Raw genomic sequence first — 23992 nt, forward strand, 5'->3', positions numbered from 1 at the left:
TTTCTTTTCCAACAACCCAAGAAATGTCTTTACACATGGACATCACCGATTGATCTGAAATTAGACTGATCATGTTCTTTGTAGTCAAAGATAGAGAAGCTTTATACAGCCAGTAAAAGCAAGTCCTGGAGCTGACTCATTGGAAAAGACTCTGATGAAGGGAAAGATTGAAGGCAGTAGGAGAAGGGGGCGACAGAGGATGAGATGGTTGGATGGCATCACTGACTGAATGGACATGAGTTTGAGCAAACTCTGGGACAGTGAGGGACGGGGAAGCCTGGTGTGCTGCAGTCTATGGGGCTGCAAAGAGTCAGACGTGCCTGAGTGATTGAACAACAACTATTTTTCCTAAAATATTAATGCTGAAAATTCTCATGTCCTTTCTCTTCACTGACACTTCAAATTGAGACTGTGAATTCTCTGGCAAAAGGTTTCTGTTCTTTCTGTCCCACCTCTCAATCTACCCTTATTCTCACTTATTTTTTAAAGCTCAATGATTCTCATTGACCCTGGCTCAGTGATCAGCACTCTGTCCCAACACTTTCATCAATAATATTTCATGATCCTGCTTGTCATTTCCCACAGTCATTTCTTCAGAATTTAACTACCATGTCAGTTGGTAAGCAATACATTTACTCAATTCTTTTAGTGAATATTAACAAACCACCTACTGTTTAGGATTTACTTTAATTTTTAAAAATTTTCCTGTGAGTGAGCAAAAACAAGTTGGTTTATCTCCAAAGATGCTTATATTGTAACAAAGGATGAAGAGAAACATCCACAAAGGAAGAAGCAATGTAAAGAAGACAGACAACATCTAATGGGGATATAGTGGGACAAGCTAGTAAGGAAGTTTTCTCAGGTGCTACTACTCAATTTGTAACTTGAAAGATGAGAAAAGACATGAGACATGAATCCTAATACATCCTGGGCTGAAACGAAATACCTAATAAGTTAAGAAGAGGCATCAAAGCTGGTGGCTGCAGGATAATGAGAAGAGAAAAAAGTGACTCTGAATACTGGAGGAGAGGTAAGCACCCGTCAAACCAGACCAGGTAGGCTAACAGAATTCTATTGAACAAATATAATTCACTGAAGTGTCTCACACAATGAGTAACACCAAGCTTACTTATAAGATTACTTTGACTGAGGCTCTAGAGAGTGGACTGAAAAAAGGAAAAGAAAGAAAAATACGACATGGATTAGAAGGTTAATAGCATAGTCTGGGTGGGACATGATGGTCTATTTCGGCTGATGGCGATAGGAACAGAAAGAAATAGGAGTAAATTAAGCTGGGTACTTGACTTGGAATAAGTTGCATAAAGTCTGCTTATGTGTCGGCACTGGAGACAGACTCAGGCATCAGCTTCCTGACTTGCACCAGCGTGGGAATGGATGATCACGCCACTCATTGCAGTGGGCTAGCAGAAAACATCAAGAATTCAACTTTAGCTACAAGGCATGAGCTTAGAGAAGAGGTCTGACCTAGAGAAACAAGTCTGGAGTTTATCAGAATATAGAGTCAGAAGTGAAGGAAATAGGGGGAAAAAAAAAAAAACAGAAAGAGTGGCCAGTAACGCAGCAAGAAACCTGGAATCACAGAGCATCCCAGGAAGAGAGGCACGTGTACCACTGAGAGACCCGGAGCACTGGGAGCTACCCACAATGTCCTTATACAAAGACAGACAGGAATTTCAGAGACCCTGATTCTGAACAGAGAATTGGGAAAGTATCACAGTAGAAAAGGGAATCATTCCAAAAGAATTGTACTACCTAATGGGAAAAATAGGATTCTGAACTGGGGAGAGGAATACTAAATTTTAAGATTTTAGGAGCTTTTTTTTTTTTTAGGTCATTCGGTTCAGTTCAGTTCAGTCGTTCAGTCGTGTCCAACTCTTTGTGACCCCATGAATTGCAGCACGCCAGGCCTCCCTGTCCGTCACCAACTCCCGGAGTTCACCCAAACTCATGTCCATTGAGTCGGTGATGCCATCCAGCCATCTCATCCTCTGTCGGCCCCTTCTCCTCCTGCCCCCAATCCCTCCCAGCATCAGAGTCTTTTCCAGTGAGTCAACTCTTCACACGAGGTGGCCAAAGTATTGGAGTTTCAGCTTTAGCATCATTCCTTCCAAAGAACACCCAGGACCGATCTCCTTTAGGATGGACTGGTTGGATCTCCTTGCAGTCCAAGGGAGTCTCAAGAGTCTTCTCCAACACCACAGTTCAAAAGCATCAATTCTTTGGCACTGATTAGGTCATTCAGTCCAGTCCAAAAATGACATGAACCATGTCCTTTTATGGTTGCAATAATTTAAAGCTACCTAGCATGTCAAGTTAAAGATAGGCTGTTAAAGAACAAAAGCATACCAATGGTGGTATAAATATTTAAGATGGAGGGAAGTAATGGTACCAATTTTACTTTTTCCAGAATCCGTCAGGGCTTTAAATTTTCTTTGAAATAGAAATTTGATTGGTCCTTCAGCATCATGTGAAATAAAGCCCATGAACACACAGTAAACTGTAAGCTTCTCCACCAACACCAGATATTTGGTGGTGCGCAGTTCAGTTCAGTCGCTCAGTCATGTCCGACTCTTTGCAACCCCATGGACCGCAGCACGCCAGGCCTCCCTGTCCATCACCATCTCCCACTGAGTTGGTGATGGCATCCAAACATGTCATGGTGGTGTTGCTGCTGCTGCTGCTGCTAAGTCGCTTCAGTCGTGTCCAACTCCTTGCGACCCCATAGATGGCAGCCCACCAGGCTCCCCCATCCCTGGGAGTCTCCAGGCAAGAACACTGGAGTGGGTTGCCATTTCCTTTTCCAATGCATGGAAGTGAAAAGTGAAAGTGAAGTTGCTCAGTCGTGTCCGACTCTTTGCGATCCCATGGACTGCAGCACGCCAGGCTCTTCCGTCCATGGGATTTGCCAGGCAAGAGTACTGGAGTGGGGTGCCATTGCATGGTGGTGTTACTCATTATCTAGATTATTTTATTAATAACTACTCTAAAACATTATTAATCAAAGATCAAAGACAGATAATCTCTGGTAATACATGCTAAGTCTGGCACAAACAGACATACAATGGAATGTAATAATGATGACATACTTCTGTACAAGTACTCAGTGAGGTTTAATAACTGTAAGACTTGGTTCAGGCCGTTAGGGATATTAAATGGAAGTCCTCTGTTCAGGCTTCAGAGAAAAGCAGGCACAGAGGCTTCTGACCTGCCGGGACACTTACCTGAAGGTTTGCTTGCTGTGAGAGCAAGACAAGGAGCACCATAGATAAGAAAGGAGGCACGTCTTGGAATTGTTGAGCCCCTAGAGGGGGTCTGGCCAACTGAAACTAGGGCTTAACAACACTCCAAGATTCACAAGACAAAGCAAACAGCATTGTAAGGAAGATTAACATAAAACCAGAGCAGCAGTTTGTGAGCAAACTGATGATCCTTTCAGTTTAAGGCCTGAGATTGTAAGTGGGAACCCTCGGACTACAAAGATGGGCAAAATAAGGTACAGAATGGTATGGACATAATAGAAGAAGATACTAAAAGGAGGTGGCAAGAATACAGAGAACTACACAAAAAATATCTTCATGACCCAGTTTACCATGACGGTGTGATCGCTCACCCACGCCAGACAGCCTGGAATGCGAAGTCAAGGGGGCCTTAGGAAGCATCACTACAAACAAAGCTAGTGGAGGTGATGGAATTCCAGTTGAGCTATTTCGAATCCTGAAAGATGATGCTGTGAAACTGTTGTGCTCAATAGGCCAGCAGATTTGGAAAACTCAGCAGTGGCCACAGGACTGGAAAAGGTCAGTTTTCATTCCAGTCCCTCCAATCCCTAAGAAAGGCAATGCCAAAGAATTCTCAAACTACAGCACAATTGCACTCATCTCACACGCTCATAAAGGAATTCTCCAAATTCTCCAAGCCAGGCTTCAGCAGTAAGTGAACCGTGAACTTCCAGATGTTCAAGCTGGTTTTAGAAAAGGCAGAGGAACCAGAGATCAAATTGCCAACATCCATTGGATCATCAAAAAAGCAAGAGAGTTCCAGAAAAACACTTATTCCACTTCTTTGACTACACTAAACCCTTTGACTGTGTGGATCACAACAAACTGTGGAAAATACTTAAAGGGATGGGAATACCAGGCCACCTAACCTGCCCCCTGAGAAACCAACATGCAGGTCAAGAAGCAACAGTTAGAACCAGACATGGAACAACGGACTGATTCCAAATTAGAAAAGGAGTTTGTCAAGGGTGTATATTGTCACCCTGCTTATTTAACTTCTATGCAGAGTACATCATGAGAAATGCTGTGCTGGAAGAAGCACAAGCTGGAATCAAGATTGCCGGGAGAAATATCAATAACTTCTGATATGCAGATGACACCACATTTATGGCAGAAAGCGAAGAGGAACTAAAGAGCCTCTTGATGAAAGTGAAAGAGGAGCAAGAAAAAGCTGGCTTAAAGCTCAACATTCAAAAAACTAAGGTCATGGCATCTGGTCCCATCACTTCATGATGAATAGATGGGAAAATAATGGAAACAATGACAGATTTTATTCTCCTGGGCTCCAAAATCACTGCAGATGGCGACTGTAGTCACGAAATTTAAAAAATGCTTGCTCCTTGGAAGATAAGCTATGACCAACCTAGACAGAATATTAAAAAGCAGAGACATTACTTTGTCAACAAAGGTCCATCTAATCAAAGCTATGGTTTTTCCTGTGGTCATGTATGGATGTGAGAGTTGGACCATAAAGAAGGCTGAGCACTGAAGAATTGATGCTTTTGAACTGTGGTGTTGGAGAAGACTCTTGAGAGTCCCTTGGACTGCAAGGAGATCCAACCAGTCTATTCTGAAGGAGATCAGCCCTGGGTGTTCTTTGGAAGGAATGATGCTGAAGCTGAAACTCCAGTACTTTGGTCACCTCATGCGAAGAGTTGACTCACTGGAAAAGACTCTGATGCTGGGAGGGATTGGGGGCAGGAGGAGAAGGGGCCGACAGAGGATGAGATGGCTGGATGGCATCACTGACTTGATGGACATGGGTTTGGGTGAACTCCAGGAGTTGGTGATGGACAGGGAGGCCTGGCATGCTGCAGTCCATGTGGTCTCAAAGAGTCAGACACAATGGAGGGACTGAACAATAACAACTCAAACTGCAATTCTGAAGTTCCACCAGTGGAACAGATACACTCCAGTGACCTTTTTCCAACTGGGACTCCAGATTGCTAATATACAGGACTTCCCAGTGTGGTTTGAGTCTGCCTGTCACTCAAAACCCAATTTGGACATGTATGCACTGTTATTCCCCTTTACTATTCTATTTCTCTTTCCATTTAATGATTGCTTATTGAAAGAAAGATAGATAACTCTTTATTAAATATTGGAATTATCTATTTGTGTATAAGGAGTGTTTTTGTTGTTAACAGATCCTTCTAACCTAAGATGAAAGTTGAAACTTTCAGTGAAACATTGACAAAATTTGCATTCAATCAATCACAGTGAAATAGCATTCTATTCTGAAGTAGTTATATATTTATGTTTTTTTTTCCAGTGTCTTTTCTAAGAAATATTAAAATCAATGTTCCTGAATTGATTTTTTCCAGACATCTGAAATTTCATCTGAAACAATCTGTGGCTGGTTGTGAATACTTATTTAATTAATTTCCCTTGTCAAAAGGAACGTAAAATTTTCAGAGGAATATTCTGGTAAGTTTAAACGTCTTTTATTACATCTAGGACTTACCTGCATGGATTTTCTTCAAAATTAGCATGAGGAAAAAATGGAGAAAGGGCGCCATCGTGTGGTTAACGCTGAGTAGTACACCAACAGTGGAGTGTGTCAGTGAATTTTCTCTAAGGTCCTCTATTCCGATATTCAGAATCTTACTGACAAACCGTTTAGAGCGTAAAGCAGGCAGAGCGAACAGAGCCCCGACCGGAATCCGGGCCCCGCCTGGAATCCGGGGGCTCACGGTCAGGGCGCTCACACTTCCCTGTCTTCTGCCCGGGGGTCCTCGCTCGGACTTGCGTGGGTACAAGTCGCTCAGTCGTGTCCGACTCTGCGACCGCACGGACTTAGTCCCCCAGGCTCCTCTCTGCATGGGATTCTCCAGGCAACATCACTGGAGCGGGCTGCACGCCCTCCTCCGCTTCTTCCCACCCGGGAGTGAAGCCCGAGTGTCCTGCGTGTCCAGAACCAGCGGGCGGGTTCCTGACCATGAGCGCCCCCTGGGCAGCTGTCCTCTAACTGACTGCAAACCATCCTTCCAAGAGTTTGTAATTCTTGATTCCATGCGCCCACCTTGCGCCCTCTGCTTAATGCACCCAACTGAAAACTCCCTGCCCACACTTCCCCAAGAGAACTTTTATGAAGGTCAGTGACGATCTCAGTATTAAGAGAATACAAATTCAATTCTGCTGCTGTTGGCGGTTTACCACTGGAAAAAGTGAAACTTAAGGGTGTTTTGCAAAATACTAATTGGGAGATTTATTAATTTCACAAACACATCTGTTCTAATCACTATACTTCCCATACATAACAAGCAATGCTTTTAAAACGGAATATGATAGTAGTTATTTTGTGCGGTGAATTAGATCAAGCTATTGTTTCATGCTTTTGAACTAATATTATAATTTAACTCATCAATTCTTTACCTAATGCACAACCTGTTCCTATTGAAATTTTAAACAATAAAATAACAAATACAACTGCATGTCATAACTGAGGAACAGAACTGATCTAATATTTGGAAATGGAATCAAACTAAGAACAAGTTCTTCATACAGGGCCACATTCAAATTTCTGTTAGGCTTATCACTATTATTATTATTTGTTACTAAGAACTTTGTATATTGTAATCATGACTAATTTTTAGTTAGCCACACATCTTGAATTTTGAGCACATGTGATGGGTACAAAGACTTCAAAAGAGATAGTCCCTTAAAAATGTACAAGACTATCTCATAAAACCGTGGAATCTATCTAATTCTCACTTTATACAAGACTTCAGATCCATCATCTAACAGTTTATGACCATACAGGTAACAACTTGGGGTTTTTACTCCAAATCTTATTCCTTGAAATAAGAACGGGTCTGTTTTTCAAACCCCAAAATACTTTTTCTTGCTTTATTTCCCGTTATATACTACATAAGCTTTTCATGATCCACAGGACTTTATGTTGGCAGAGTTTACACACCACGTAGATGCTTGGATCCTTTTCATAGGAGAGTAAGGAAATCAGGGCTTTATTCTATAAGCTTTAAAGGACGTTTCTAGAAAAATTATACCAGTGCCCATGAGATTCTGTGGAGCGCATGGCCTGTCTTCTCACCCAGGCACACTCGCCCTCAGGGAATTCTTTCTCAACATTTGTGGCTGCTGTTTTTCTGGGAAATTCTGACCACCTCTGTAAAAACCTGCCCAAAGTTCAATGGCTCCAATTAGGCTATAAAGATGGTTCAGTGCCTGGGATATGGTCTGGCCAGTAAATAATGAGTGTTCATGTCTGAGACTGAATTCTGAGTTGGAAGAAAATCACTCTTCAGATTTATCTGACATTACCAATAAAGCAAACACTTCTATATTTTCCCTAGAATAAAAGTTGAAGAAGGCTTTCATGCTGAAATACAACTGGGGACTAGCTTTTCGCTTGCATCTCTCTAGGTTATTACCACCCACTGCCGTCTCCACTTTGAGGCATCAAACGCTCTGTCCTCTCATGTTTATCAAGCACAGGTCCAATCCTCACTCACCGCTACGTCTGCCTTGAATGGTTCCCTCCACAGTTCCATCATGGACATAGCATCAGTTTTCTGTGGCTTCTCCTGATTCATTTCATACATTCGAGATTTTAACTCAAATATTTAAACTATCTATATTATTAAAATGATTATACAGATATAGTTTCATGAATAATGAGTGCTATGTCTTGAGAAGCCTGTGCTGAAGGGCAAATTAGCTTCACAAAAAAGGGACTTAAAATAATGCCCAAATTCACACACCCTAGATTTAGGAATCTGCATAAGGTCGGCATCACACACATTCAGAACAGTCACTTTTCAGAGGGTGGGTTGAAATGTAGAACCCACCCCTTACAGTCTGTCTTAGCATCCTCGAGGTTATTGCCACCCACAGTGAAAATGAATACAACAAATGCTGGACTGCACTGACGTTGGTTTTGTTCTTAATGAAGGCTCTGTAGTCAAGTTATCATGGAACCTGTTGACTTAGATGTAGTCGATTGTTTAAAGCTGACTAATCAAACTTAATTTGACTCTGCAATCCTTTTGTTGAGAGACTCGGTGGTTGAAATTCTTTTATGGAAAGAGATAGCACATAACCTAATGCCAGCACTGACCCCATGTTCTGTGCAAAAGCCCGAACGAAGAGCTGAGACTCTGCCTGGCTTTCCTTTTTTTTTTTTTTTCCCATAATTTTTAACATGATAGCGGAAAAAGAAGGCTAACTGCTAAAAGCTGATATAGTTGGGAAATAAGATTTAATAGGAGAGAAAGATTCCATCACTCTTCTCTGAAACTAGTTAAATTGGGTGAACTAAACTCAATTTAGTAAAAAGAGTATAGCAAAAAAGTGATAATGCATTTCAGAAAAATTTCCATAGAATATCACAAAGCATCTTAAAGTGGAACGTTATGAGATGGCTCTACTTAAAAGGAAATGTGCCTAGGTTTACTTATTAAATATTTTTGAAATACCCATTAGCCATTCGTACTGTAAAAAAAAATGATGAAAATATAAAAAGGAAATATGATGGCACACAAGGAAATAAGTGGCTTCTGCTTAATTGTCTAATTTTACAGTAATTTATGCTATCATTCCCCAAGGGCAGGGGTCAGGAAGATGTTTTCCTGAAGTCAGGAAATGCCATGTGCAACATGGACGAGGCATCCTCCTCACCATCCGAAATATGCACGTGTTTTCAAAAGAATACGTTGGAAAAAAGGGAAGAAACATTTGACTGTGGTACCAGCATTTTATCAGCTAGGACACTCATTTTACAGACCCCGGTAGAAACAAAAGAGTTGAATTCTATGACATCCAGGGTCCCTTCCAACCTCAAACACCGAAGGATCTACACAGCGTCCCACAGGCAAGTTAAGCAACCTACTCCCGAGGAAGAGTGAAGAGCTAGGCCCAGAGTCCACTGGAGAGGCAGGGAGGTGTAGGCTGATTATACCCTTACAGCTTCAGCACGGAATCCCAGCACAGAGGGAAGAACTTCTCCCCTGTTCTGGAAAGATCAATGCTGACACCAACACTGAAACCTGCCCTGCATGCACTACTAATCCCACTAATAACAGGGACAGCAAAACTTACTCAGTCCTCACTAAGGACTAAGCAGGCAGAGAGAGGGTGCTTACAGTTGTTGTATTTGAAAATTAATCTTAACAGTAATGCTTTTATCAATTCTATGACATAGCTACTACTTTTATAATTGCAAAATGGAATTTAATAAAATATTAAGAAAAACATTATGCCAGGATTTCAAACTGAATCCCAAACAGGGGTATTGGTAAAAAGCTAGTATATGCCACGTCTAACTACACGTAGAAGAATGTCACTGGGGAAGTTCCTATTAATGGATCTCATTTCCAGATGAGGACATGAAGGCTTACCTACTTAATCTTGGGTGGCTCAGCTGGTAAAGAATTTGCCTGCAATGCAGGATACCCCAGTTCAATTCCTGGGTTGGGAAGATCCCCTGGAGAAGGAAATGGCAACCCATTCCAGTATCCTTGCCTGGAGAATCCCATGGACAGAGGAGCCTGGTGGGCTACAGTCCATGGGGCCGCAGAGTCAGACCCGACTGAGCTCCCAAGCACAGCACAGAACTTATAAACTGTAGAGTTCTAACTTGAAAGGGCAGACACCTTGCCTCAAAATACTGTATGATGAAGCCCAAAGATGGAGGGTGGCTTGTCGGCCTCAAATTCTGTAACTTTTGATGTAGGAGTGGAAAAGTTTCTATATGGAATTTCTCAAGCTGTATGAAGTAAATTAGTTTGAGTAAAAGCTACAGAGAAAATTTTGATTTTAAGAAATGATTCACTGTCAGTTCAGTTCAGTTTTTGCTCCGTTGTGTCTGACTCTCTGCAGCCCCATGGACTACAGCACGCCAGGTCTCCTGTCCATCACCAGCTCCTGAAGTTTACTTAAACTCATCTCCATCGAGTCGATGATGTCATCCAACCATCTCATCCTCTGTCATCCCCTTCCCCTCCTGCCATCAGTCTTTCCCAGCATCAGGGTCTTTTCAAATGAGTCAGCTCTTCCCATCAGGAGGCCAAAGTATTGGAATTTCAGCTTCAGCATCAATCCTTCCAGTGAACACCCGGGACTGATCTCCTTTAGGATGGACTGGTTGGATCTCCTTGCAGTCCAAGGGACTCTCAAGAGTCTTCTCCAACACCACAGTTCAAAAGCATCAGTTCTTCAGCACTCAGCTTTCTTGATAGTCCAGCTCTCACATCCATACATGACCACTGGAAAAACCATAGCTTTGAATAGACGGACCTTTGTTGGCAAAGTAATGTCTCTGCTCTTTAATACGCTGTCTAGGTTGGTCATAACTTTTCTTTCAAAGTTCAAGTGTAATACAGTGTAAATTAGGAAAATATTTGAGAGATTGCAAAATATTTGAGAGATGATAATATCGATCCTTTAATTGAGTAAGGCAGAGTAATTTTTCACAGTGTAAAATGAAGAAAATGGTGCTCAAAAAAGTTTAAAAAAAAAAAAAAACTTCTGAGGATCTCAAAAGAATCTACATTAGACTGAGTGACTTCTATGTGCCAAGCACAATAGGAACCTAGACTTGAGAAATTCTCATGTCAGGAGAAGCATGGGAATGAGTTCTTTCTAATGTAGGGTTAAACTTAGAGGAGAATTTATCAGAGAGATTACTGATGTCCCACGACAGCCCAGCATTTACACAAAGCACTAGCTCTCCGTGGACAAGACAGCGCATGTCACGGTGACTCCGCAGCCCGCTGTGACCTGCACAGCCGCCCTAAGAGAACCTGAACTTGACCTGCGCTCTGCCTTTCAGAAGTGCTGACCAGAGGCTCCACGTGCATTTTGCTTTGTTGTTGCTGTTTAGTAGCTCAGTCGTGTCTGACTCTGTAACCCCTGGACTGTGGCCCACCAGGCTCCTCTATCCATGGGATTCTGCAGGAAAGAATGCTGGAGTGGCTTGCCATTTCCTTCTCCAGGGGATCTTCCCAACCCAGGAATCGAACCCACGTCTCCTGTGTCCCCTGCCTTGGCAGGTGGGTTCTTCACCCACTGAGCCATCGTAGCCAGCTCTGACCAGAAGCACTGGCATCATTTGAGAGGTTTTTAGAAATATGGCCTCTCAGCCTGCACTCAGGTCTTCTGGGTCAGAAGCTGCACCACCAACAGGATCCCTGGGGGGCAGGTGTGCACGTCAGCTTTGACGAGCACTGATGCACCGAGGCCAGGACTGGGTCTGTGTCTTCACTTTGCTGACTACCTTGTGAGTTTGGGCAGATCACATAACTTCTCTAAGTCCCAGAACCTTCACTTGCAAGATATAGAAAAGAGCAGTTACTAAATTAAATATCACAGCATGATACTTAGTGCGGTGACACGCACATGGGAAGAGCTGGTCAATGGTAGCTCCATGTTACCACTGTTATTACATTATGGCCTCACTATATACTTATAAAGCTGTATAAATAGCTTTGTTGCTTCCGCAGTTATTGGCAAAGATATTCAGGGGCTTAAAGCTTTGCCTAACTCCTTCTCAAATGCATTACTTTATTTTAATGGATTCCTGAGTGTGAAGTCACTTCAGTCATGTCCAACTCTTGGCGACCTATGGACCAAAGCTTTAGGGCCAGCCAGGCTCCTCTGTCCCTGGGATCCTCCAGGCGAGAATACTGGAGTGGGTTGCTATTTCCTCCTCCAAGGGATCTTCCCGACCCAGGAATTAAAGCCATGTCTCTTGTGTCTCCTGCGTTGCCAAGCGGATTCTTTACCACTGAGCCACTCTTAAGAGTCAGTGTCTTGCACTTGGCAAGTAAGTATTCAGTATATTCTAACTATTGTTTTCAGGATTATTATTAAAAGTCAGGAAAACGTTATGTGAGCTTTCTGCCAAAATTTTATGATTACATTTAGAATCAATTATTTCTTGAAAGGATGAATACATGGTAAAACATCTTTAGGGCTGTATATTTTTAAAGAAGTGAACCTTTTATGTTTCTACTCTTTGCAACTAAACTTGCTGTGCTAACATTTATTTTTTTAAAGGATTCATTCTTTGGTCTTATGAAAACAGAGACTCAGTTTTCTGATTGTAATTCTATAAGACAAGCATAATTCTTTCCATTTAAAATCTTTTACATTGAAATTCTGGGTTTACCTATATATTTTATATTTTCCAGCATTTGATTTACTTAATCAAAGTAATACATAAATCCCTAATCTTTTCAAGAGCTTTTGCACTCCGTGAACTTGGATCATAAGTAAACACTCTGCAACCACCTTCAAAGGAAGGACTGAAGATAATCCATTCTGCACAGTGTATTTTGCTACCATAACTAAATTATATTTACTGGAGAATATAAGCAGTTTACATGCAGTGACAATATTCTCCTTTGCACGATGTCACTATGGATTCATTTTAAACTTACATTAGCAATGCTGTTCTAAGCACATTGAACAAAGTTGTCATATTCTTTTAATCCCTTGTTTACTACGAGCACATTTAAATGATTTTTGTAATTTTCCATCTTATACCGAACCACACAAAACAGCCCTCCCAAAGTAACACAGCGATGTACTTTTTTCAAAATTCTCATATTGCTCTAACAAAAAGCAAAGAAAATGTGATACCTCAAATAAAAGAATCATATGCTCTCCGAAAAGAATATTGAAGCTTATTAATTTTTATTGTGTCTTGTTCTGGAGCACAGCAATAGGCTAGATCTATTTTCTTTTTCATAGTTACTTCCCAAAGCAGGTAACAGCTGCTTATTGGCTTTACAGAATGCATTAGAAGTCTTGTTCTGGCTCAGAGATAAGCACCGTAGGTACTGCTAACAAAGCACCCAAATGTGAGATTCTGTCATAGGCACAGCGTTTTTCTGCTGTGCTTTTGTGACATCTGCCTTCTGGTAATGGATATGACCAGGTATTCATGGCTTGAGTTACACATTGAAAACCGCACGAGCCACTTTTGATACTGATTTTGTAATAAATAACTTTTTTTTTTTTAGGTCTTACAGATGACACCAGAGCCAGAAATCCTAAATAAAAATAAACATATTTGACCATGAGAAACAAACATTCTCTAGATAGAAAACTTCTATATGGCAAGCAGACAAACCACAATCCAAGAGAAAAAGTTCAGCCTGTATTAGAAAACGGGCTAATAGCATTACTAAGAAAGAGGTCTGATTAGTAAGACAAATATACAAGTAAACATTACCCAAAACAGGAATAGTGAATTCATAAGAAAACAAAGACAAATGATCGAAAACATAGGAAAAAAATCGAAGCTCAAGAAAAGAGAATCCCATATTTTATCCATCAAAACGATAACTCTGTGTTATGGGGTTGTGCACCCACCACAGCTGTGGCTGTAATCGTAAAATTTCTAAACTATTCTCAAGATCACAACATATCTCTAGGATAGAGGAAATACAGATCAATGAACTATGATGAAAAGAAAGCTGATGGAAAATATTTCTGAAAACAGAAATGTGATACGTAAATGCCTAACAGAAGGCTTGGCCACATAATTATTGCATTAATGAAACATGCTACAGATTCATATAATCGATCATTCGTTTAACTTACAAATATTTATTGAGTGCCTACTGTGAGTTGGGCTTCTCTGGTGCTTCTCATGGTAATGAATCCGCCTGCAATGCAAGAGACCCGGATTTGATCCTGGGGTCGAGAAGATCCCCTGGAGAAGGAAACAGCAGCCCACTCCAGTATTCTTGCCTGGGGAATGCAGAGGACAGAGGAGCCTGGCAGAATATAGTTCATGGGGTCACAAAAGAGTTGGACATGACTTAACAGCTAACACGACTGTGAGCCAGGCATTAAGCAAGGGATAATGTGATGAAAATACCCAGATAAAATCCCAACTGTCATATGTGCTTGTGAACATACACACACACACAAACACATAAACACAGAGACCTCTGCGTCCCTACCTGAGGCCATGTCTAACACCCAATGGCCACGTTATAGGAGCTCTGGATGGGGGCCCATCTAGGCAGTGCTTGCTAAAGCTCTGCTGGTTTTAAAAATCAGGGTACTGCATTCTGGGAACTCCCTCAGGCCCAGGAAAACTGGGATGTTTTCACCCTTGGAAGAAAAAGTATTAGCAAAATAGAAAATGTTAGCAGTATATCACTGTTAAGTTTTATAAAAATAATTACCTCTTTGATATATATAATAATTTCTAGGATGTTAATGACTTCTATGCATTAACCCATGAGTTTACTTACTGGAAAACCCAATTGAATAAGATATTTACAAAAAGCACCCAGTGACCTAGTCATAGAACACCACTTCTAGATTTTTGCAAGGTAAGATAAACCGTGATAAAACAACACTGTGGATGTGGACGCTGAGATCTGAATGCCTGAGAGAAACCGCACGCCAGGTGCAGCAGCACGCCCGGTGCTGGGATCTTAGTTTCTAAAGTCATTCTCCACTGAGCAACATCATGAGCTCCCTGGAGAATGGCGGATTCTGGAACTGGGACCGGGGAAGACAACACAAGCCTGGAACATCCTGGAATATCCACCAGAGAGTCAGAAAGTTCTGCAGCGCACACACACGCACACGCGTGCACATACACATGCACACACACGCACACACATGCACACACGCACGCACACGCGCACACACACGCGCACACACGCACACACACATGCATGCATGCGCGCACATGCACACACGCGCACACGCACACGCACACACGCACGCACACGCACACACGCACGCACGCGCACGCACACACATGCATGCATGCGCGCACACGCGCACACACACGCACACGCACACACGCGCACATGCGCGCACACACGCATGCATGCACACACGCGCATGCACACGCCCACGCAAACACTGAAGGGGCTATGTCGAAAAGCACAGGGCCCACCTGAAAGAGCTCCAGATGGTCAAAGCTGGAACAGCGTGAGCTACTGTTCAGTTCAGGCGCTCAGTCGTGTCTGACTCTTTTCGACCCCGTGGACTGCAGCACGCCAGGCTTCCCTGTCCATCACCAACTCCCGGAGCTTGCTCAAACTCATGCCCATGGAGTCAGTGATGCCATGCAACCATTGAACTGTAGCTGTAACTATACACAGTTATGTATATGTTTGTATGTGTGTGTGTAAGTCGCTTTAGCCATGTCTGACTCTTGGCGACCCTACGGACTATAGCCCTCCAGGCTCCTCTGTTCAAGGGAGTCTCCAGGCAAGAATCCTGGAGTGGGTTGCCATGCCTTTCTCCAGGGGAATTTTCCCAACACAGGATCGAACTTGTGTCTTTTATGTCGCCGGCATTAGGAGGAGGATTCTTTACCACTAGCACCACCTGGGGAGCCTCACATTTGTGTGTACATGTTTATGTGATATACGTATGTATATAGATATATACACATATACATATATATATATGCATATCCATGACTTCATGGTGATATAAATAGTTGAGTAAGTTTATAAATACATGAGAAAAATTCCAAATAAATTATGTAATGTGCTGGGCTATGCTAAGCCACTTCAGTGGTGTCTGACTCTGTGACCCTCTGGACTGTAGCCCGCCAGGCTCCTCTGTCCATGGGGATTCTCCACGTAAGAAGACAGGAGCGGGTTGCCAGGCCCTCCTCTGGGGGATCTTCCCGACCCAGAGACTGAACCCCATCTGGCAAGTGGGTGCTCCTCCACCAGTGCCACCTGGGAGCCCCAAATTATGTAATGCTCTATCCTAAAGGAGGGGAGCCATAACTCACCACTTCTAAGTGTGACTTGTGCACAATGACTTCCTTCCAAAGCGGAGAGCAAGGGAAGGAAAGCATCCAGTGTAGCAACCTAACCAACACCACTTCAGCCAGGTGACCAAGGTCAGCATGGACCGTTGTACATAAATTGAGTGTGACCCTGCAACATGATGTGATGAAACTGCTGCTCTCTCTCGTCTCCCTTCCAAAAATCTATAATCCCTGTTTATCACAGCAAAAGCATCACACAGAGTTCATTAGCAGAGCATTTTACAATACATTTGATCAGTATTTCTGAAAACTATCACCGTCATTAAAAACAAGGAAAGCCTGGGAAAATGTCACAGCTAAGAGAATCCTAAGGAGACACGACAACCTGCTATCCTGGATGGGATCCCAGAACAGAAAAAAGACATGAGGAGAAAACTAAGGAAATATGAACAAGCTCGGAGTTTTGGTTAATAACTCCGTGTCGATATTGATTCATTAATTGGAGCAAACGTATCAGATGTTAACAGTAGGGTAAGCTAAAGGAGGCGGCTGGGATTTCCACATCCTGTTCAGTATCTGCTCAGTTTTTTCCTGTAAATCTAAATCTAATCTCCCATAATAGTATATTGAGAAACATCCAGTATTGAACCATGCATCAGTTATAATGAATTTATACCTCTTACTTAATATTGTTAAGACGCACAATTATATCTAAAAGCCCCAAGTGTTTGGATTCAAGAAATGGGCTAGAAAAGGGAAGGAATTCTCATTTGCTGAGTTCCTAATATGACACAGCACGGGAGACAAGTACTTACATAGATATCATTATCTCAAATTTTCAGAGGAACTCAGTGAAGTAAGCAAATCCCCATTTCATAGGCGGGAACTGAGGTTGGGGGACGAAGCTGATCAGGAGGACAGCGTCAGTTAAGATGTTCGCTTTGAATCTAAGAGTGTGAACCTGTAACACTTTTGAGCCCCCAACGCCTTACTATCCCACGCCTCCTACAAACTGGGAAGATTTTAACAGATGCAGCAGAAACTCCTGCTTACACAGTTTCTTGGACCTATACCGCATGCAGCCAAGACGGACAGAATGCAGAAACTCCCACTAGCTTGACTCAGATATGTGAGGAAGAAGGATAACCGGAAAGGGCCCTGGACTCAGCCGAGGGCCTGCGGGGAGGGTCCTCCCTTAGGCCGCGCAGGGGCTGAGATTTGAGTAGCCGCCTAACTCTCTGGACTTCGGATCCCACATCTGTTCAGAAAGGCCGCGGGGCCGTGCACTGCTGAGCGGATGGGCCCGGGTTTCCGCGGCCTGAGGCTCTCAGCACGCCTGTGGGCCCCACGTCTCTGCTGAATTAAACCGAGCGGAGGAGTCGCGGCAGAGCCGGGGCCAGGACCAGGGTTCCTAACACAGATTTCAGGGGCAGCTTGGCAAAGAGGTGTTAAAGCCGCCGGAGTTCAGAAACTCCGTGGCACTCTGAACAACATTTGGGAGTCTGTGCATTTAGTAAGTGCACACTTTATTTCCCTTCGCGTGCGCTGTGCTCCTTCGTGTCCGACTCTTTGCGACCCCGTGGACTGTAGCCCACCAGGCTCCACCGTCCTTGGGATTCTCCAGGCAAGAATGCTGGGGTGGGTTGCCATTCCCTCCTCCATTAATTATTTCCCTTTAAGAACCTGCTAATAGCTAACAAGATCATTCTCAAAAAAAAAAAAAAAAAAAGGAGCAAGAAGAACCCTGGATGGGACTATGAAACAACTGCGCAAAAAAATGAAAACCAGCGCGAAGAGCCACTCAGGAGGCAGGCAGGAGCTCAGGATGGGTCCCGCAGGGGTGGGGAGACCGGACTCCAGGGGCAGCAGTGCTGGGAGGCACCAGGACCTGCGGGGAGAGAAGCATCCACAGAACAGCGAAGCCCTCCCAGCCCAGCTCCAGCGGTGGCGGGCGGCGAGGCAGGAAGGTAACGGAAGGCGCTGCGGGGCCTGGGTCCCCTCTTCCCATCCCAGACCTGGTCCTTCATGGGGGGCTGTGACCTCACTTGAGGACGCCTGGGTGCACGTGCTCGAGGGCCAGCATCGTCCACAGCCTTGGCCAACAGCGGTCCCGGGGCCACCGCAGGCCTTGGGGTTCCTCGCCCTCTCAGGGAGAGCGAACCTGGAGGGGAGGCTCCAGGCCCTTGGAGCTGGCTTGGAGCCTCTGGATAGGAAACGTGAAGGTCTCCAGTACTGAGGCTGCAATTTAGAACAAACGACTCACTGAGTGTCTGTGGACAGCCGCTGCCTCTATAAACCCTCTGCTATTAGAACTCAAGGTGGTATCTGCAAAAATTGGGAGTAAGAGCTTAAGAACTTAGCGAAAACTTGATGGAGTAATTTTATGTCTGTTGAAACTAAGAATTAAAAAAAAAAACAATTGGAGGTTTACAATTTGTATAGCTCTTAAAATAAAATTTATCCTTCTAGGAATTTATTTTTATTGTATTTTTTTTTCAAAAATATTGATGCTATCCTTCCCCCACGGGGTCCGGAAGTCTGTTGTCTATGTCTGCGTCTCCTTTGTTGCCCTACAAATAGGACCATCTTTACCATCTTTCTAGATTCATATATATGCATTAATAAATGATATTTGTCTCTTTGGGACGATTTGAGAGAGTAGAATTGAAACATATACATTGCCATGTGTAAAATAGATAGCCAGTGGGAATTCAGTGTATGATGCAGTGGGGAAGAAGGTCAGGAGGGAGCGGGGATATGCATCCCCAGGGCCGATTCATGTGGACGTACAGCAGAGACCATCGCAAGATCGCAACGTGATTACCCCACAATTAAACAGAAAATAAATTTTAAAATATATTGATCTTGGTGTTCATGCTAAGTCATTTCAGTACACATGCATGCTCACTGTTTAGGATCAATATATCTTTAAATTTTATTTCATTTTTTTATTGGAGGATAATTCAGTCCTAAACAAAATGAGGGACAAAACTGGGTCCTTCCCCCAAGAGAGTTTGAGAAACACTGTTGAGAAGAAGGATGCAAATTCAGATGCACACACACCCTTGGACCTACAGATTCCTCACCACGTGAGGAGAAAAACAGAGGTGGAAGACAGCATGGAGCTTTTAAAGATCAGGGTCCAGTCGGCAAAATATTGCTCAATCTGACCGAACCGCCCTGCTTTCTACAGTTTCACAATGGATGAGAGCAGAGTTTGAGCTCTGATTAGGATTTCTGTCTAACTATGAGCTCAGGTATGTTGGAACGCATTTGAGAAAATTGTGGATATCTGATCTGATCTTAGATTTTCAGTGAAAAAGCTGATTATTGAAACAGGCTTTGTAAACCAGAACATTTTCTTCCATGATGAGTGAAAATTAGTCAAGTGTGTGTGAATGAATTGGCTTCGTTCACAACCATGTGTGTTAGTCACTCAGTCATGTCCTACTCTTTGAGACCCCCACGGACTGTAGCCCACAAGGCTCCTGGGTTCATGGGATTCTCCAGGCAAGAATACTGGAGTGGGTTGCCATGCCCTCCTCCAGGGGATCTTCCAGACCCAGGCATCAAACCCAGATCTCCTGCATTGCAGACAAATTCTGTACCATCTGAGCCACCAGGGAAGCCCTTCCATGACCATAATAGAGAAAAAAAGTTTCAAACTATAAGGCTTAATATGATGTCCCTCAAACACTCCTTTTGGATACACGAAGTGCCTCAGCATTAAACAACAGCAAACGTTTACAGATGGCCCCCCGCTTTTGATAGTTTGACTTAGTATTTCTTGCTTTAGGATGGTGCTGAAGCGATACAGATCCAGGGGGAAACATACTGTGAATTTTGATCTTTTTTTCAGGCTAATAATATCTGGTCCCGGGCTCTGTCATGACACTGCCATCAAGCTGCGGCTCCCAATCAGCCATGTGGTCACGAGGTTAAACTCCTGATGCCTTTATTAATACGACCAGCTGGACCCACACAGCTGCTCTTAACTGTCAGCACAGTATTCAACACATTGTATGAGCTATCCAACACTTTATTATAAAATAGGCTTTGGGTTAGAAGGCTAATGTAAGTTTTCTAAGCATGTTTCAAGCTGACTAGACTACACTATGATGTTCAGTAGGTGAGGTGTGTAAAATGCATTTCTGATTTACAGTGTTTTCAATGAATGATGCCTTTGGTCAGGATGTAACCCCATTATAAGTGGCAGAGGATCTGTACAGTGTTGTCTCTTAAAAAGATCTGCTACACCACTTCAAACAACTTGAATTTCTTATGTTGGCTCTTTTTGCTTTCAAATTTTGGAGTCTTAATGCTGTCTTTAACTGTCTGCCAATTTAAAATTCAATTTTGACTTCAAACTTACTTAATAAATACTTTTTTATCCTTTATGTGGATTTTATATTTATATTTGTATGTATGCATATAATTTTTATATATATATTGAAAAGTGAAAGTATTAGAGGCTTAGTTGTGTCTGACTCTTTGCGACCCCATGGACTGTAGCCTACCAGGCTCCTCTGTCCATGGAATTCTCCAGGCAAGAATACTGGACTGGGTTGCCATGCCCTCCTCCAGGGGATTTTCTCAACCTAGGCATCCAACCCAGGTCTCCCGCATTGCAGGCGAATTCTTTACCATTTGAGCCACCTGTATATAAATTATATTTCCTTAAAACTGGTCTATCACCAAAGTTTCAATCTTTCAGCATAAATTACTTTTATGGTTTTTAATGAGGTTAATTACTTAGTCATATAGTCATTAGCAAAGTGTGTATTTAGATAGGAATTAAACACTCTTAGGAGGCCTATTTCTTTTTGATGTAAAATAGATTTTGTTTTTTATTAAAAAAATCTTGAAAATAGACATACTTTCATACTCTCTGGTAAATGAAATTTTAGGAGCAGGGATAGATTTCATGTTAATTATAAAATAGCATCAGATGAAGGTTTCAAAGTTGTATGTGTTAGGGAAAAAGGAAAGAAAACATATATATTGAGAAGATAATTATATTGAGAATAAATATATTCTAAATCATACTCTTCTCAACACTTCCATAAATAATCATATTGTTAGAGCACTAAGTGGTTTCTACAGATCTGTGTTTGTCTCAGTTTACTCTCACGGTAACTGCATCAGAGAGGCAGAGCGCAAAGCTCACACCCCGTTTTATGTGTTTTGGAAGCATGAGAAACCTGTGGGGCAGCCCACTCAGCCCATGACCCACCCAGCACCGTGCCCAGGCTTGCTAACCTGCCAGGGTCCTTTCTCCACTGCTGGGTGATCATTGCTGAGCCAAACTTTGTTAATTTTCTCTAACCTGGAACATGAAATGTATTCCTGCAATTTAAAATCCATTTTAGGGTCTGAATTCATATTTAATGCCTCTCCAACCAAGATTACTTTTATAAATGTTCCTAAATTTAGTATTGAATGGTTTCAAATTCTATCTATACTGTGGCTGGAGAGGGTCAAAGGAAATGAAGCAAGCGACCAGTAAAAACTAACACATATTGCTTCTTTTTCACCTTTGACTGCTTTTTCAGGAGAAAGGAGAGGGAAGGAGAGACAAGCAGAAGAAAACAAGAAGGGAAGGGACGGGAAGGAACAAAAAACGAGAGAGAGAAATGCTGTTTTAATTTTATTAAAATTTAAAAAAGATTAAACACTATGGAACAACTAGAGTATAGCAATCACCTGTACAACAACGTCTATTTATCATCTGGAATCACAATGCACGCGCGCACACACACACACACACACACACACACATATGCCACTTCTAGAAGGACAGCATTACTTTCTCAGTGAACAGTAACATTTTTCTCTGAAATGGAATGCTGAGAAGTCATTAATGCAGGAGCAGAATTAGAACTCAGTTCTATGACTCCGTGTCTTACGTGTATACCACAGCGTTTTTTGCCCCATATAATGACCTTAAGCATGTTTAGTTATGGTATATTACTCTTTAATGACTAGACATTTTATAGTCCTCTTGCAAAAAAAAAAAAATCCATTATCACAAGACAACATCTATTAACTAAGAAAACCCCCAGGGCCATGAATAAGGTCCCTAGAACAGAAACATCAGGCTGGATAAACATTTGGAAGCTTACACCCGTCACATCTGAGTTATGTGCGTGCAGGGGCAAGATCCTCCGCTTCTGTATAGAAACACTTAAAATACACAGCTATCTTTAAAGAAGCATCAAAGTAAATAATATTCAATGAAGTGATTCAGGACACCATGCTATTTTCCGTATACACAGAATGACATCAGGCTCTAGAGCTATATTCTTGCGCTTTTAAGTAAAATAACATAAAATACGCCTTCAGTCTTTCTCAGTCCCAAGATTTCAGACACAAATGCAACCACCCCACTAAATGCAGAGCAAGGTCACGAGTGCTTTTGGCATGTTCCTGCTCAAACATTGGAGGGACAGATAGTTTGCTGACAATGATACATATTCTATCCAATGACTGAAGAAACTGCTCAATTCCATCCTTCAGGTCAACTTACTAGAGAAAACTTCATGAAAAAGGAAGGATGTCAGCAGTGGTTTTCTAAAAAAGGAAGGTGTTTACTGTGTGTGTGAGGGTGCAGGGGCGTCCCAGGAATAGGGACGGGCCAGGAGCAAGTGGGGCAGTCAGGCGTCAGGGAGCAGCGCGGAAGACTGGGCCTGCGGAATATGCAGCGCTCAGCGTGCTCTTGATAAGAGAACACGCTGGGGGCGAGCTGGGAGGCAGCTAGGGCCACGGGAATGGACGCCAGTGCGAGGCAGGCTTGAACGAGCTTGTGCGTAAGAGCATGAGTGCCTGCTACCTCACTTCAGTTGTGTTTGACTCTTTGTGACCCCGTGGACTGCAGCCCACCAGGCTCCTCTGTCCATGGGAGTCTCCAGGCAAGAACACTGGAGTTGCCATGCCCTCCTCCAGGGGATCTTCCGGACCCAGGGATGGAAATCTGCATCTTGTCTCTTAACCTGGCAGGCAGATTATTTACCTCTAGCACCACCTCACCTGCAGACAAATTCATTTGTCCCTGGTCCCCAGTAGGTCTGATCTGGCAGGGATGGCGCTCCATTAGGAAGACCACCCTCAACGAGCCGCAGGCTCATATCACAGCCCCATCACTTAAAGAGGGTCAGAATTCAAGGTAGTGTTCTTCACTCGGGAGTAAGGGATGTGTTCGGATACTGCGGCAGGAGCTCATGCTAGCTGGACCCACAGGATAGGGAGAAAGCATGATGGACCTCCAGGGGGCCTGAGCGTCTGCAGGGCTCATTCCCAGGACAGCAGAGTCTAGGGCCAGGAACGGCTCCCACGCATGGGAGGCCGCTGCGGCTGCTGACATGGACCCCTCGCCCCTGAGCAACCGGACAGGGCCGAGCCTGCAGGCTGGGAGCCCTGCCCGCAGCTGAGAGCCTCCGCCGAGGTTGGAGACTGGTGGGGATGAGCAGTGGGCCCCCCGCGGGCGGTGGAGACGGGGCTCTGGGCCGTCGGCCCACACAGGCGTGGGGACCAAGTACACGACAGGGAAGGCTGGGGTGACGGTGCTTACTGCAAAAGGCCCGCGAAAGGCTGAATGTTAGTTCTGGCGGACTGCTTACAACAGTGCGGAGGCTCTAGTAAGCCCGTTTTAATCTCCGTAAACAAAAAGAGTCACAGGGTTGATGCTCTTTTAATTGGAGCGCAAATATACCCCTGCTTGATATTGCGCGCTAACAGGGAAACGCAAGTGGGACGTATTGATTTAGTTGAAAGATAATGGTCTTTTTTTTTTCTTCTTTATTTAAATGCTTAACTGAAGCTTGTGAGTTAAGACTCCGCATTTTACATTAAAGAAAAAAAAACACATAGAGAAAAAATACTTTGGGTGAAAAGTTAAATGCTTTCCAAATCAATCTCTGACACTTCTTTGATTTACTTTATAATTTTTTTTAATCACCTTTTCAGGGATAAT

General features: G+C 43.2%; 1 protein-coding gene across 5 annotated transcripts in view; it reads right to left on the reverse strand.

Annotated features, from left to right (window-relative positions):
- Positions 1 to 23992, reverse strand: part of RALYL (RALY RNA binding protein like) — an 885605-nt gene that overhangs the window by 391288 nt on the left and 470325 nt on the right. For 2 of the 5 annotated variants that reach the window (XM_069600698.1, XM_069600697.1), the window contains exon 1: positions 5764 to 6206. The exons of 2 other annotated variants lie outside the window; for them this stretch is intronic. In XM_069600698.1, the coding sequence (XP_069456799.1) occupies positions 5764 to 6121 (358 nt within the window). In that variant the 5' untranslated portion in view covers positions 6122 to 6206. Of the gene's footprint in view, positions 1 to 5763; positions 6213 to 23992 lie in introns of those variants that run through there. One more of the 5 variants, XM_069600700.1, reaches the window with a different exon arrangement.

Source organism: Ovis canadensis, chromosome 9, assembly GCF_042477335.2.
Source record: "Ovis canadensis isolate MfBH-ARS-UI-01 breed Bighorn chromosome 9, ARS-UI_OviCan_v2, whole genome shotgun sequence".
NCBI lineage: Eukaryota > Metazoa > Chordata > Mammalia > Artiodactyla > Bovidae > Ovis > Ovis canadensis.